Consider the following 14978-nt stretch of genomic DNA (forward strand, 5'->3'; position numbering starts at 1 on the left):
TTCTCCCTTCTTAACCAGTTGTTTTTCACCTGTGCTCCCAGCACCCGCCAGAGCTGCCTTTGCTCAGAGCCCTAAGCTCATCTGGCTCCCACCTTGGGTGGGTACACGAGGTTGCTGTCATCCACCGTGGAAACAATAAACTCCCAAGAGAGGTTGTCCACTGGAATCTGGGGGTTAAAGGTGAGCATAAGGGAGAACCCCTCAGGAGGAGAGCAAGTCCATGTCCCCAGCAGCCACCCTGCATCACACTTGCCACACTGCTCACATTGTTCTGGCGAGCTGAGGACTGCAGCACAGCAGTGAGGAAGCCGGTGGGGAAGGTGAAGCCAGACAGCCAGAAGATGACAGGAGGCCGGGCACGGCTGGCCCACAGCTCAAACTGTTCCACACGCATGGCCAGGTCCCGAGTCCATGAAGCCAGGGGCTTTTGTGAGGGATATGCCTGGAGGAGGAGGCAAGTGTGTGTTTTTGCACTTATTTTCTCATGCATCGAAATCTTGATTTTTGAGCACTTGGAGCAGATATGAGAAGAATACGGGGTTATCAGCCCATTCCCCAGTTACAGTTGGGCAAAGCTCTCCAAAAGCCAGCTCCTGGGCGGGAAGCATAAAACAACAACCATTTCACAATGAGAGCAACAATAAGACTAACCCGTTCCTGTTAACAAAGCACCTACTAACAGTCACACACAGTACTAAGAATCCTGGAACCGTCCTTGGGGAGGTTAGGAACTTGCGCTAAGTTCCTAGGTTAATAGGTGCAAAGCCAGTCTGGGAAGAGCAGAGCCAGATTTCCACCTTGAATCTATCTGGCTCCAGACCCCAGGCTCCCTGCATCCTGCCATATGCCTCCCGGGACCCAGAGACTGAGGGCACAGGGGGTCAAGAGCCAGTGATCTTGCCTTTCCCCAGAGTGGAGGGACATGGGCATCGAAGATGCAGTTGAAAATCTCTTCCAGGCTCGTAGACATGACGATGAGGCCCTGGATGCCTTTTTCCAGGTCTGTCAGTGAGGACCTGGGCAGGATAGGGTGGGGGCTTAGAGATGGGATGGACCTGGCAGAGCCATGGTGGGGGGTGGGGAGGGCATTGGCGGGGATCCCTTTCACTCGCCCCTCCCTGCAAGCCGCAGAGCCCCTCTCCATCTTACAGGATGGTCTCCAGGAGCTTGTTGTATCTCTGGATCTCCTGCAGGAGGACCACGTTGAGAGGGGAGGGATCCATGGCCAGCAGTTTCCGGGTCCCCTCATAGTCGATCATTTCAGGGATCTTCTGTTTCACATCAGTGGCCAACTCGAGGACCTGGTGCGGCGGGAGCTGTGAGCAGAGGCCTCTCTGCCTCCTTGCTGGCCTCCCCACTACGAGTGGACCTGCTCATACCTTCTCTTCCCGGCTCTGGCCCCCTACCCTGGTGGGTGTAATCTGGGGTTGCAGGGACAGCAGAGTCTCAAACAGAGTTCGGGCCTCGGTGATCTGGGAGGCTACATCGGCATTGGGGTGCTGGCCAAAGGCCTCGGGGGGATCCATGCCAGGCAACATGCTGATGTACTCTTTGTAAGAGGCCAGACTCCCATCTTTGGGGATGACATAAGCCTCCAGCACCGACAACCTGGTGGCCCACAGCATAATTATCACCATGCGGTGGGCCTTGGGGGCTTCAGTGCCAGGCTGAGACCCTGGTCACTGTGCAGGTCCCCATTACCCTGCTCCCGCATATCTGCCTCTCCTCCGTCTCCTGGCCTCTCCTCCCCACAAACACATCTGCCCCCCCCCACCCAGTCCTGCCACCTGGTCTGTCGGTGGCCTCTGGCCCCGAGTTCAGTGCCACCTCCCCTCACCGGTAAGAGGGGGTTGACAGAGCCTGGTCACAGAAATAGTCGTTGATGTAGGTCGTGAGCAGACGCCGGTCCCAGTCATCCGTGACGTGCCCACCGTAGTTGACACCGGCAATGAGATACTTGAGTGCGTCCCATGGTGTCTCCTCATACTCATCCAGGTATAGACTCAGCAAGTTCTCGGACACCTGTGTGTGCCCCCCCCCCACACGCACACAGTTATGGCAGGAACTCTCCCAACACAGGCTTTTCATGCAGGCTCTCTGTCTGTGGCTCTTCCCACAGGGGGGCCCAGGGCAGGAGGTGGAAGGACAGAGGGCTGGGGGGACAGACCCCTGTTAGTACAAACCTCAAAATCAGAGTCATTGAAGCCATAGATAATATTCCAGCCAAGCTGCAGGAACTTTTTGCGTTCCAGCAGCACAGAATGGAAGAAGCAGAGTGCAAACAGCAGCTTCTTATACTTGGCAGGTTTGGAGCAATGGGAAAACTGTGGTTCCGTCATCAGCTGGTAGAGACGTGTCATGTTGGCCTTCAGGCCCTGTGGACAATGCAGAACAGAGGTGGGGTGATGTGCATAATGCTCAGCCCTGCCCCTAGCACCACATTGTACAGTTGTGGAGGTTGCTCACTGCACAAGGGCGCTGGCTGAACGGGAGAGTGAGGGCTGAAATTCAGCCCTTGATCTGCATGCCAGGATGTGCACTGATTCACAGGATGGGGTGACTGCCTTTCTTTAATTTGCATGCAGGCACTTGTCTCCCTCAGTTTTGATGTTCTCAGCCACATTGTTCTCCATAGTGGGTAGGTACCCAGAAATACAAAGGAAGATGAAGACAGAGACATGCAACTATCAATGACAAAAATGTACACTGCCATGTGCTAAGGTTCAGCGTAGATTAAGGGGCCATAGTATGTCATCAAGGAGGGACTGTCTGTGTGATGGATTTTTCAGGCTTTGTGAATGCCCTTGTGGGTCAAGGTGGATTTACCAATAGGAAGGACATGAGGAGGCTGAGGGGAGGGCATTGGTATCCTGGAGATGGAAAGGGTGGAAGGGATAAAGGGGAGAAGAAGTGAGAAGATGAGTGTAAATGAAGTCAAGTGCAAGGACACGGGTGGGGTCAGAAGGGGCATGAACAGATGGCGCCATCTGGACTTGATTCACCAGGAATCAAGTCACGGGGCCACTTTCTATCTTGAGTAGCTCAATGATATGTTGAAACAGTGCTTTTACGAGGACGCATCCATAATGGATGTAATGGAGTGTTGAAAACATTGGAGTAAGAAACCTTCCATTTATAACCTCAAAATATATAGAGTTTCTAGGAATAAATAAAAATGTACAAATCTTAGAGCACCTGGGTGGCTCAGTGGTTGAGTGTCTGCCTTTGGCTCAGGTCATGATCCCAGGGTCCTGGGATCGAGTCCCACATCAGGTTCCCCACAGGGAGCCTGCTTCTCCCTCTGCCTATGTCTCTGCCTCTCTCTGTGTGTGTCTCTCATAAATAAATAAAATCTTTTTTAAAAAAGAATAAAAATTTTTAAAAAAATGTACAAATCCTTATAGAGAAAATGACAAAACTTTGTTGAAAGAAAGATCACATGTGGAGACATACTATAATCATGGAAGGGAAGGCTCGATAAGAAAGATGTTTTCCTCCAAACTGACCAATAGGATTTTTTTGAGTAGAACTTAACAAGCTAATTCCAACATTTACATTGGGGAATAAAGGGCCATGAATAGCCCAACAAGGAATATGGTATAGAGACTTGCCTTACCAGCCATCAAGGATTATTGTAGAGCTACATAGCAATTGAGACCGTGCATATAGACCCCAATGCTAACAACCTGACCAATGCACAGGATAAAGAGCTCAGAAACCCTGTGTATATAAACATGATTTAAGGCTTAGCAGACACAGCAGGTCCAAAGGGTAATCGTGGGCCATTCAATGATGGTCCTGGGAGAACTGGTTATCTCTGTGGGGGAAAAACCCAAATTAGACCCCTCCCTACTCATTCCACACTTACAAGAATCAACTTCAAGTGATTAAAACACTGAAATAGGGAAGTCAAGTTATAAAATGCTCTTTTAAGATTTTGTTTATTCGTTCATGAGAGACAGAGAGAGGCAGAGACACAGGCAGAGGGAGAAGCAGGCTCCCTGTGGGGAGCCCGATGTGGGACTTGATACCAGGACCCTGGGATCACGCCCTGATCCCACGGCAGATGCTCAACCACTGGGCCATCCAGGGGTCCCTATAAAATGCTTTTGAAGACAAAGTATAGGAGAGCGATTTTACCACTGTGGAGTAAGCAAAGATTTCTTGAACAAGACCTAGGAGGACAAACCACAAAGAAGAAATAAGGTGAATTCCGCCCACCTCCTAAAAATTAAGGACCTCTATTCACCTAAATAAATAAACAAATAAATAAATGACAAAGAAAAAAGACAACCCACAAAACACAAAACTGACAGAAGGATTAGGATGTGGAGCAAGGGGATCCCTGGGTGGCTCAGCGGTTTAGTGCCTGCCTTTGGCCCAGGGTACGATCCTGGAGTCCCGGGATCGAGTCCCGGGATCAAGTCCCGCGTCGGGCTCCTGGCATGGAGCCTGCTTCTCCCTCTGCCTGTGTCTCTGCCTCTCTCTCTCTCTCTCTCTCTCTCTCTCTCTCTCTTTCTATCATGAACAAATAAATAAATCTTAAAAAAAAAAAAAAAAAGAATGTGGAGCAAAACAAGGAACCGTGGAACGTGAGCCCAGAGCGCTGAATGAGAAGAGCACGCTGCTGTGTGTGTGCAGCTGGTGCAGTCCCTCCAGCCAGACACCTCAAGGAGAGTGGCTGTGTTCCAGAGCAGAGGGAGGGCGACGGGAGGGACAGTCATGGCAAGACGGGCAGGCGGGTGTGTGTGGAATTAGGATCCTTCACCCCTTGCATATGTTTTCTATTCTTTTGTATCTGCCTAATATTTAGTTAAAAGGAAAAGACCAGACAGCAGGCGGTGACTCAAGAATACACTCCAGAACCAGATCCTGACCGGCACCTGGAGGCTTCGGTTATGCGGACCTTATTTGAAGTAAAACTTGGATGAATCACCGTCCCCTTGACTATTGGGGTTGGTTTGTATGTCTAGATGCAAAAACTGGCCTCCTTCACAGGACAACAAAATTGCAATATCTGATCTAGAGTGGATCCTGTGTCGGGGGGCGAGGGAGGAACCGTATAGAGGACAAGATTGGGTCACTTAAGAAAATTAGAATATATAATAGATTTAAGTTAAACATCATCGGGGTGCCTGGGTGTCTCAGTCAGCAAAGCATCTGGCTCTTGGATTACCGCTCAAGTCCTGGTCTTGGGGTCATGACATCGAGCCCCACATCCGACTCCACACTGAGCATGGACACTGCTTAAGATTCTCTCTTTCCCTCTGCCCCCCTCCCTTTGCTTGATCACTCCCTCTCTCAAAAAATAAAAAATTTTAAAAAATCAGGGGTGCCACGAAAAAATATGACAAAGAGGCACTCTCTGGTGGCGGGGCCTGGCAATTTGTTTTGTGAGTGTGGGATTTCCGGGGCTGGCTGCCTGGAAGCCATGTGGAATCCAGGCCTGGGACTGAGTGTGGTTACTGAGGCCGGAGATAAGGACTGGAGTTGAAGTGAGGGAGAGGACAATTTCTCCACCAAAGGAGGAAATGTAGCATGGGCCGAGCTGGGGGCCAAGGAGCAAGTGTGGAGCTAAGACCACAGGAGGACAAGGGACAAGGAGACACGGATGTGGTAAGTGACCAGGCAGGAAGTGGAGGGAGAACCCAAAGCTGGAAGAGCACAGGTCACAGAAACCAGGGGAGAGACCAGCAGCTGTGTCAACGCCCACGGGCAGCCAAGGATTGAAGTAATGAATGACACATGTTCAGATGATACTTATTTGTTGAGCTCCTACTACATCCAAGCCCTGGCGCTAGTCAGGAGATGAGCAAAACATTGAGAGGGGAAAAAGTTTAGAAAGACATGGCCTCTGCCCTCGAGGAGCTTCCAGTCTCGAGAAGACAGGAGTCTATCTGAACCTTGCGATCCATTGCGGGTAAAATGACCGGGCAGCGGGGGCTGCAGGAACAGTGGGAGCGGGGAAATGGTTTTATGAGCAGGGATCCCTGGGGTGACGGCCTAAACGTGCAGGGCAGGGGCTTCTCAAGGAACTGGTAATGGGCCCAGGAGGGGGTGGGGAGGATTAAGGGGGGCTGCAGAAGGTGCTTCCAGAAGCCTTGGGCTGGGGGAGTTCAGAGTCTAGAGGAAGAGGGACAAGACATTTTAAGAATGAACTGTGGAGGTGCAGCAAACAGAGCCAAGGGGACCCCGTGGCAGTGGGTGATGCCAGGAGGCCCCCTATGGGGGTGGGGTGGGGGAGGGGGACACACACAGGCCGTGTAAGGACAGGGTTTGATCTTGGCTGAAAGTGATGAAAAGCTGGTAAGGCAGTATACGCAGAGGTAAAGGCCAGCATCAATATGGTTGTGGGCTGTGGGATCTTAGAGGATCAGCGTGGTTGCATTTAATGGTGACTTTGTCATTCTGGAGAGAAGCTTCCAACAGAGCTTGCGGAAGGAAGCAGGGAGGCTGGGGCCCAGCCCAGACCTCAGGGAGAGATGAAAAGAAATGCTGGGAGGCAGAAAAGTTCTATCCACTAGTTATTTACTACTATTCTTCTTCTTCTCCTTCTCCTCCTCCTCCTCCTCCTCCTTCTCCTTCTTCTTCTTCTCCTTCTTCTTTTTAAGATTTTACTTATTCACGAGAGACACAGACAGAGAGACAGAGACACAGGCAGAGGGAGATGCAGGCTCCCTGCGGGGAGCCCGATGCAGGACTTGATCCCAGGACCCCAGGGTCACGCCCTGAGCCAAGGGCAGACACTCAACCACTGAGCCACCCAGGCGCCCCATACTCTTCCATGCCTCAGCTTCCTCTCTCTAAAGTGGGGGTAGCAGGACTTGCCTGATAATAGGGTGTGTGCATTTTAAATGAACTAATAAATAAACAACGCCTGGCGTGAAATAACGCTCAAGAAATGTTTAGGGATTACTGTTACGTTCTAGGGGTTTGGCACATGGAGGGAAGAACTAGGGTAGAATTTTTTGAGAGCAGGAGAAGCAAAAAGCCGTGGTTAAGGCTGGGACTCCCCGTGACGCTAGCAGGAAGAGCGTGGTGCCAGATGGCACGGTCGGCTCTGGCTATCTACCGTCACGGTACCTTTGGTGGTTCTGTGGTCATCTTGATGCTGGCCTGCAAGATGGAGATTGGGAAGTCTGGGTGGGGGCTGGAGCTGAGCCAAAGGCGGAAGGAAGGGTGGGGATCTTCCACCTGCAGCTGTTCCACCAGTTTGTCCAGATTCGGCATCCAAGACAGGGACAGGTGGCAGTTGGCTAGGAACACCCAGTGTCCTGCAAGGAGATGCCGGAGTCAGTGGGAACCGTTCCCCAAGCCCCATCTGTCCCATGCTTTGCACCTGATGGTGTGTGCTTGGCGGGGAAGGGGTCCACACTCTTGGGTCTGCCTTTCCCAGGCCTCCTGGGGAAGTGGGGGCCACAGTCAGAGTCCTGGACTGAGCTCAGAGGCTCTGGGGAGCAGGACCAGTGCCAAGGCTGGGGGCAGAGGAGCCAGGTGGCTACTGACCCTGAATGACACCCTCTCGGAGGAGCCGTGCCGCGATGGGGGCCTGGCCCTGGCCCAGGGACAGGGCGTGGAAGCGCTGGGCCATGCCCTTGTGCTCTGCCAGCTGGAGCAAGGCACTGGTGGGGTCCACACCAGGGGACAGGATGAATACCAGTGGGGTTCGTGGAGTTGAATCCTCCATCACCTGCCGGGATCACAGGATGTGGCCTCAGGCAGGAACCGAGAGAGAGAGAGAGAGAGAGAGAGAGAGAGAGAGAGAGAGAGAGAGAGAGCAGAGAAGCGTGAGGGTGGAGGGACAGAAGGAGCCAGGGCGGGGTGGCCTGGGAACCCAAGCCACTGACCAGCTTCATGTTCAGCACAGGCGGCTCGATGAAGCGGGAGCCCAGGTTGGACACGATGAAAGACGTAACGCAGAAGGCCACGCGGTCCTGGCGCAGGGAGCGGACGATCAGCATCCGCTGCATCTCGTTGCAGGCGTTCTCCCACTCACCTGGGGATGAGGGGAGCAGCCGCAGGGACTGAGCCCCCTGGGGGTGTGGGGGTGCAGGAGTCTAACCCAAGGGGCCCCTGCCAGGGATGCTCCACCAGGAAGCGCAGGCAGGGCCGCGGCAGAGAGGGGCGCACAGAAGGCGGGAGAGAGCACCTGGCAGCATGGCCTTCTCCGGGGTGGCATTGGTGTACCACAGGTGCCAATCCCGGGGATACTGCTCAAAGGAGTTCATGAGTCCGTGGAAGTTGGTCAGTTTGTCCAGTTCTGTGATGTTGTCCCAGTAGGCATCCGCCAGCCAGCTGGTACATGGGTTATCCATTTGGCCCTCCCGGTCCAGGACCTGGGCAAGGAGGGAGGAGGAAGGGATTGAGCAAGAACATCTCCAATGACCATTATTATTATTATTATTATTATTATTTTATGATGAGGAGTCTTGCATGAAAGAGAATGAAGGAAGGAGGACAGGAATCTGAGATAGATTGGAATCTACCTTTTTTTTTTAAGGATTTTATTTATTTATTCATGAGAGACACACAGAGAGAGGCAGAGATACAGGCAGAGGGAGAAGCAGGCTCCCTGCGGGGAACCCGATGTGGGACTCGATTCCAGGACCCCAGGATCACGCCCTGAGCGGAAGGCAGACGCTCAACCATTGAACCTCCCAGGCGTCCCGATTGGGGTCCACCTGGATGGGGGAAGTCTAGGTGGGGGTCCAGGTCTCCGCCTGCAGTGACCGCACAGTGCAAATTTAGGAAGCTGGCGCCCTCTGGTGGTTTGCTGGTGTTACTGTCCCTCACCGTAAAGCTTCCCGGTGGCAGCCTCGCCCCTCAGAGTGGTTTGTTCATTCCCTTCTTCAACAGATATTTATTACTCACCAACTACGTATTTTCGGCCCTTGGGGCACATCAGCAAATAAACAGGATAGATATCTCGGCCCTCGAGGAGCTTATTTTCCAGCACGGGAGGGCAGATAATGAGCCAAAACACATACCAGATAATTAAACCATCTAGTCGGTTAAAGATGGCAATGTCACACAAGAACAGAGTAAGTGGAGGAGGATAAAGACTGGAAGTTCTGGGGGGCGGGGGGCGATGAAGTATTAAGTAAGAAGGGGCACCTGGGTGGCTCAGTCCGTTGAGCATCCAGCTCTTGGTTTCAGCTCAGGTCGTGATCTCAATGTCCTAGGATGGAGTCCATCCAGGCTCCATGCTCAGTGGGGAGCCTGCTTCTCCTTCCTCCTCCCCTACACCCCGTCCCTCACTGCTTTTCCCTTCCCCTCAAATAAATAAATAAAATCTTAAAAAAAAAAAAAAAGTCAAGGAGGTCTCAGGAAATCCAGCGCGGCTCGAATCCAGTGTCAAAGGAGATGAAAGCGGGCTGCATGCACATGTGTGGCCAGAGGGACGAATGCAGAGGTGAGAGGGAGGGGCCTGCCCTCGGAGGGCCTCTAGGGGGGCAGGTGGACAGAGGGAGGAGTTGGGTGGGGGAAGGTTTTCAAAAGTCTCTGGGCGGCCAAGCTGAGAGGGTGGGGGCAGGGAGCATTGGGAGGACTTTGCTAAAATCTGGAGAAGAGGTGAAGTGTGTGCAGCCGAAGGAACAAAAGGGAATAAAGGGGAAAGGAGAGAAAATGAGTGGGAAGTATCAGAGAGGGAGACAAACCATGAGAAACTCCTAACTCTGGGAAACAAACAAGGGGTGGGTGGAAGGGAGGTGGGCAGGCGGTTGGGGTGACTGGGTGATGGGCACTGAGCAGGGCACTTGATGGGATGAGCACTGGGTGGTTTTTTTTTTTTTTTTTTTTTAGCACTGGGTGTTATACTATATGTTGGCAAATCGAATGCCAATAAAAAACATACAAAAAATAAAATAAAATAAAATAAAGAAACCGGTTTGTCTCCGAGGGTGGAGAATGACTGGCTGGGGGAACCTGCCATTGCGGTCTGGCGGTTTTAAGGGCCTAAAGGATTTCGAGCAATTCCTTTCAGCGTGGGAGTGCGCAGGAGCAGGAGAGCTGGGTGCCACCAGGGTGGCGGTTTCGCCAAGCAGAACCATGGGGTTGGGCAGTAAGGGTTCTTGCAGGGAAGAGAACAGGATGTGGCATGGCAGCCAGGTGGGGGGAGGAGAGGATGAGCAGCAGTGAGAGAGGCAAGATCACACCAATCAGTAGGTCCCAGGTCAGAGGGGCCCCAAAGCTCTGCCCGTAATGCAAGTGAGGAAGTACGTGGCCAGTCAGCCCCCACGTCCCCAGGGAGCTGGGCGTGCACCTGCTCCCACTGGTGCTCCTGAGCCTGCTTGCTAGGGCCTTGGGCCTTCCGGTCAGCCTGGAGTCCTCGTCACATGTACCCCCGGTCCCCAACCTTGATGCCTCCGCCCGACTCACCACACCCCCGCGCAGAAAGAAGTTGTACTCATCCATATTGAGCTTGCCGGAGGTCTCTAGGATTTTGGCGCACATCTGGAAACTGAACAGCAGCTTATGGCGCTCAAACAGTGTGCGGCAGGTGTACCTGTGAGATGGGCGAGGAGGGTGGAGGAGGTGGGAAACACAACGTGAACACTTGCTGCGCAAACATCATGCAAATGCAGGCTTGCAGGGCCGCTGGGCAGGGCCATTTGCAGAAAGACTGGTGAGCAAACCCTGGTGCCCGATCTGAGGAGGAGGGTCGGGAGAGGAAAGGTCAGGGACAACTTCCGATTTCTGGCCTGGGTGACTGCGAGGTGGGTGTTGGTGCCACTCGGGGTTGGAGGGAGGCCCCTGAAGGAAAGGGGGAGGTGAGGGGTTTGGTGTGAAACGCTGAACCTGATAGGCCTGGGGGCCATTCATGTGGAGAGGTCAAGTTCACCACTGCCCAGAGGTGGTCCCCAGACCACCAGTAGCTGTAGCGCCCCCTGGGACCTGGCTGCGGATGCACAACCTCAGGTGGGCCCCAGGCCCTCTGAATCTGGATCTGGATCTTACCAAGATTCCTAGAGCTTCCAGGGCACTGCCCCTCAAGAAGCACAGAGACAGTGGACACTTGTAGGTACAAGTGTAGGGCTCAGGGACAGCTGATGGCTGGGCCCAGGGGTCCGGCTAGAGCCCCAGGGGGACCCGCTGCCTAGGGAAAGTGTAGGGAGAGGGGAGCAGGGGACTGAGAGTGGTGGCCGTGGCTGGGACAGCACCAATGCGGGAGGGCAAGAGGGGCAGCGGCCACGCAGACGCAGTGTGGTGCGCCGACCTGTACACTGCATAGGTGTGGTACTCGTTCAGGTAGTCGATGCGGTCCTCCAGCTTGTTGCTGCGGTGGCTCTTGTCGATGCTGAGGATGAAGAGGCCAATGTAGGCGTCCAGCGAGAACTGGTACATGGGGTCAATTCGGCCCATGTCATTGAGCACGAAGAACAGCACTGAGGCCCGCTGGGCGCAGGGACGGTAAGCCTGCAGAGGGGGGGAGTCAGGGTGCGGGGCCATGGGGCAGCATGGGGGTATGGGGGTTGGCCACGGGGATGACCCCCCTACGGAGGCAGGATCCCCCCCCCCCCCCGCAGCTTACCTCGCGGGCCATGTCGATGTTGATCTCTGTGGTCTCACTGGTCTCCAGCTGCTCCGTCACCTCGGTGGCCGTCATCTTGGAGGTCCGAAGGGTGTTCACCAGCTGCACATCATCGAGCAGGGAGCCTGTGGCCTCGTTCAGCAGCCTGCAAGGAGCCCCGCGGGTGCGTAGAGCCAGAGATCAGGACACGGGTGCGGGCAAGCCTTCCTCCACTGCCCCCTGGGGCCCTGCAGTGCCTGCGAGGAGGCCAGTGGCAGGTCGGGGGTGATGGGGGTGGGGGCAAGCTCTCACCGAAGGATCTCATCTTCCAGCTCCTTGAGCTTCCTCTTGCCAGCAGCAATATTGATGACGAGTGAGTCCTTCTGCTCCTCCAGCTCCGGCCGCTCCTTCCGGACCACAATGCCCAGCAGTTGAGCCTCCAGGCCCTGGGAGTGCCAGGATGTATGCTGAGAGCCGAGACTCTCACTCTGGTGACCTCACCCTTGTTGCCCCACACATCTCCCAAGCACTCATCCCCTGCGGCCTGATGCCATGGGCCTCCTTCTCCATCCCTTTACAGTGCCTCCTGCTTCACCCAGTTGAGTCCTGCCACTGCCCCCCCACTTACCTGCTCTTTAACAGCAAAGTTGACAATGGTGGTCTTGGCAGAGGTCTCCGGGCTGTAGTGGGGGTTGGAGAGCTTGGTGGTGATGTAGAACCGGAAATTTGTATTGTACTCCAATTCCTTGTCACCAATACGCATCAGCAGCCGCCCACCTGTAGCCACGGGGGTCAAGGGGGTCAAGGGTGAGGACCCACTGTGACAGTCATGGGCTGGCCCATCTTCCCACTCCAGTGACCACCCCCTCATCCCCCCACCCCTGCCCTCAGCAGCCTCAGCCCAGGGCTAACCAATTCGGGCAACAGATTTGTTGAGCACAGGGTTGAGTGTGGGATCCAGATACTCCTGCACATTCTGGAGCAGCACAGGGTATCCAAACTGGATGGCCTTTTCTAGAACCTGAAGGTAGTCCCTCATCTGTAGGTCAATGATCTGGAGACCCTGGAGAGCAGAGGGGACAGTGGGAGAGCCACTGAGGGACCAAGGGGGAACAGTCTCAGGGGCAGGGCCTTGGGAAGAGAGAGGGTTGGGGAGCAGCCCCCACCCCCAGCTTTGCACCTGGTTCCCTTCCATGTTCTTGATCCACTTCAGGGCCTGGGCCTGGGGGTCAATCATCAGTGCCCACCTGCAGGAGGATGGCCCTTCAGAGGACAGGGTCTGCCCTCATCCCCCTCCCATCACCTCCCCTCACCCCCCCTCCCATCACCACCCCAACCCCTGCCCCCAGGAGCATCCTAACCTGTTGCCACGGGTGACGATGATGCCATTCTCGGTGGAAAAGGCATCCGAGGGTAGCCCTTGGATGTTCCAGTCTCGAACTTTGGTAGGATTGGACAGGAAGTTATCAAAGGTGAAGCGAGGGGAGCAAGGGACCTGAAGCTCTGAGATCTGGGTGAGGAAGTGCCCCACATGTCAGCCTGGCCACCTGAGCCTGGCACCCTGGCCCCTTCCCGGGATCCCGAGCCCTGCCCGAGCCCTGTCTCACCTTCCTCATCCAGATCTGGTTAACGATCTCGTCCCGGTAGTTGGTCAGGAAGGGGCCCATGTAGGACAGGAAGGCAGCGGCCAAGAGACAGTCACCCACCAGGTAGCCCAGATCCTTCTCCAGGCCCTGGGGGGCAGCAGGGGGGTGTAAGCCCTGCAGGCTTCCTCCTCAAGACACTGTCTAGATCAAAGAGGTGCCTCCCCTGTCCTGAACCTTTGGCCCTGAGGGCTCTAAACTGATTCTAATAACTTTTGAGTTGGTCCCCCCCACACACCTTGTCTTTAACAGCAGTTCTGTTTACACTGTGGTGATAAGGCCTAACCCTTTCCCAAAGCCAGGAACTCAGTAAAGGCGGAGACAAGATGCCCCAGGACTGTTCCTACCAGGTGGGCCGGCCACAGAGAGGGCCCTGTTGTGTGACCCCTAAAGTGCACAAAGGTCTTTCCTTCTACTCTTCTCCTGAAATAGGGGGAGAACTCCCACCCCGCATTCGGAGGTCCCTGCACCCATCCCCAGATGTCTCCCTGTCCCTTGACTGTCCCTCAGCCAGAAATGGATGGAACTTTGGGAACTGGTGGGCGCGGGGAGGGGGTGTGGAGGGCGGACGGTTGGTGGCGCTGAAGTCACCTGCACGGTCTCCTCCCAGCGCGCCTTCTCGCCAGCCAGCCCCGACACCAGCAGCCCGGCGCGCTCCAGCTTCACCTCCATCTCCTCGGACCTCTTGCGAAGCTCCTCTTTCTGCGCCAGCTTCTCATCATACTGTTTCTTCAGCATCTCCAGTTTCTCGGCCACCTGGGAGAGACCAGAGCACGAGGGTCGAACACAGCGCTGGCCACCCAACGGCTCTGGGTTCGAATCGCCTGTCTGCCATTTTGTGGCTGTGTGGCCTCGGGGTGAACTGATTTCTTTGCGCCCTGGGTTCCAGGCATGCAGAATACAGATACGAACACCTGCCCTCTAAGGCTGTTGTATACAGAAAACGAGATAAAGCATGCGTGATGAAAAGAATTTTCTTTCCCTTCCCTCTGCCACGGTTTCCTTAGGCCAGGAAACCGCTTGTGGTGAAACCCAAGACTGGGCTGCAGGCGGACCTCTTGTGGCAGAATAAGCCACGCGAGATATGATGGCAGGAGAGGGTCAGATGGCACAAAACACCTGCCTGTCTACGCAGGTGTTTTGTGGCAGGACCTGGAGAAATAAAAATCTAGAAATGGTCCCAGGAACTGTTGGGAGAGAGGGTGAGGGGCTCTGTTCCAGAGAAAGGCCCAGGTCCAAGGACCCACATAGAGATGGGGACCTGGGAGGAGCTTTCTCTACTAGAGAAGCCTCCCTAGGGGCACCTGGGGGCTCAGTGGGTGAGTACTTGCCTTCGGCTCAGGTTGTGACCTCAGGGTCCTGGGATCTAATCCCACATCGGGTTCCCCACAAGGAGCCTGCTTCTCCTGTGTCTCTGCCTGTCTCTGTGTGTCTCTCATGAATAAGTAAATAAAATCTTTAAAAAGAAAAAAAAGAAGAAGAGCTCCCGTGGACTCATTGCCACCTGCAGGCTCTGCTGAGCTTGGCATCTGTCGCTCAGATCTGAAGTACAAGCCTGATGAGCTTCTTCCAGGATGCGGACGTGTGCCCGACTAGCCAACACAGTACTCACCGTGTCTCCCCCCTCCCACTTTCACAAAGCACACAGGTCTGGCGTGGCTGTAAGCACCTGGCACACAGTGCACACAGGACAGACATTGGTTCCCTTCCTGCTGCCCCCCGCCCCCCCGGGACAGGCAGCCTGCAACAGTGCGGAGCTTGCACTCTTGCCCTGCTTCACAGACAGGCCTCGTCGGATGGTTGGAAGGAGAGTGCAGTCCTGGCAC

The 14978-nt window shown here is 54.6% G+C and overlaps 1 protein-coding gene across 1 annotated transcript in view; it reads right to left on the bottom strand.

The window, feature by feature from the left end:
* DNAH2 (dynein axonemal heavy chain 2) overlaps positions 1 to 14978 on the bottom strand; it is an 87347-nt gene that overhangs the window by 1045 nt on the left and 71324 nt on the right. Inside the window, exons 64-84 of the mRNA XM_055305618.1 lie at positions 13744 to 13908; positions 13117 to 13242; positions 12871 to 13019; positions 12690 to 12756; positions 12422 to 12572; positions 12138 to 12286; positions 11822 to 11955; positions 11531 to 11675; positions 11216 to 11415; positions 10378 to 10504; positions 8150 to 8336; positions 7848 to 7996; positions 7507 to 7690; positions 7084 to 7274; positions 2184 to 2375; positions 1838 to 2022; positions 1380 to 1608; positions 1150 to 1301; positions 902 to 1016; positions 259 to 442; positions 93 to 160 (exon numbers count right to left, since the gene is read on the bottom strand). Of these exons, the coding sequence (XP_055161593.1) occupies positions 93 to 160; positions 259 to 442; positions 902 to 1016; positions 1150 to 1301; positions 1380 to 1608; positions 1838 to 2022; positions 2184 to 2375; positions 7084 to 7274; positions 7507 to 7690; positions 7848 to 7996; positions 8150 to 8336; positions 10378 to 10504; positions 11216 to 11415; positions 11531 to 11675; positions 11822 to 11955; positions 12138 to 12286; positions 12422 to 12572; positions 12690 to 12756; positions 12871 to 13019; positions 13117 to 13242; positions 13744 to 13908 (3249 nt within the window). The remainder of the gene's footprint in view (positions 1 to 92; positions 161 to 258; positions 443 to 901; positions 1017 to 1149; positions 1302 to 1379; positions 1609 to 1837; positions 2023 to 2183; positions 2376 to 7083; positions 7275 to 7506; positions 7691 to 7847; positions 7997 to 8149; positions 8337 to 10377; positions 10505 to 11215; positions 11416 to 11530; positions 11676 to 11821; positions 11956 to 12137; positions 12287 to 12421; positions 12573 to 12689; positions 12757 to 12870; positions 13020 to 13116; positions 13243 to 13743; positions 13909 to 14978) is intronic.

This window comes from Nyctereutes procyonoides, unplaced genomic scaffold (assembly GCF_905146905.1).
Source record: "Nyctereutes procyonoides isolate TBG_1078 unplaced genomic scaffold, NYPRO_anot_genome, whole genome shotgun sequence".
Classification (NCBI taxonomy): Eukaryota; Metazoa; Chordata; class Mammalia; order Carnivora; family Canidae; genus Nyctereutes; species Nyctereutes procyonoides.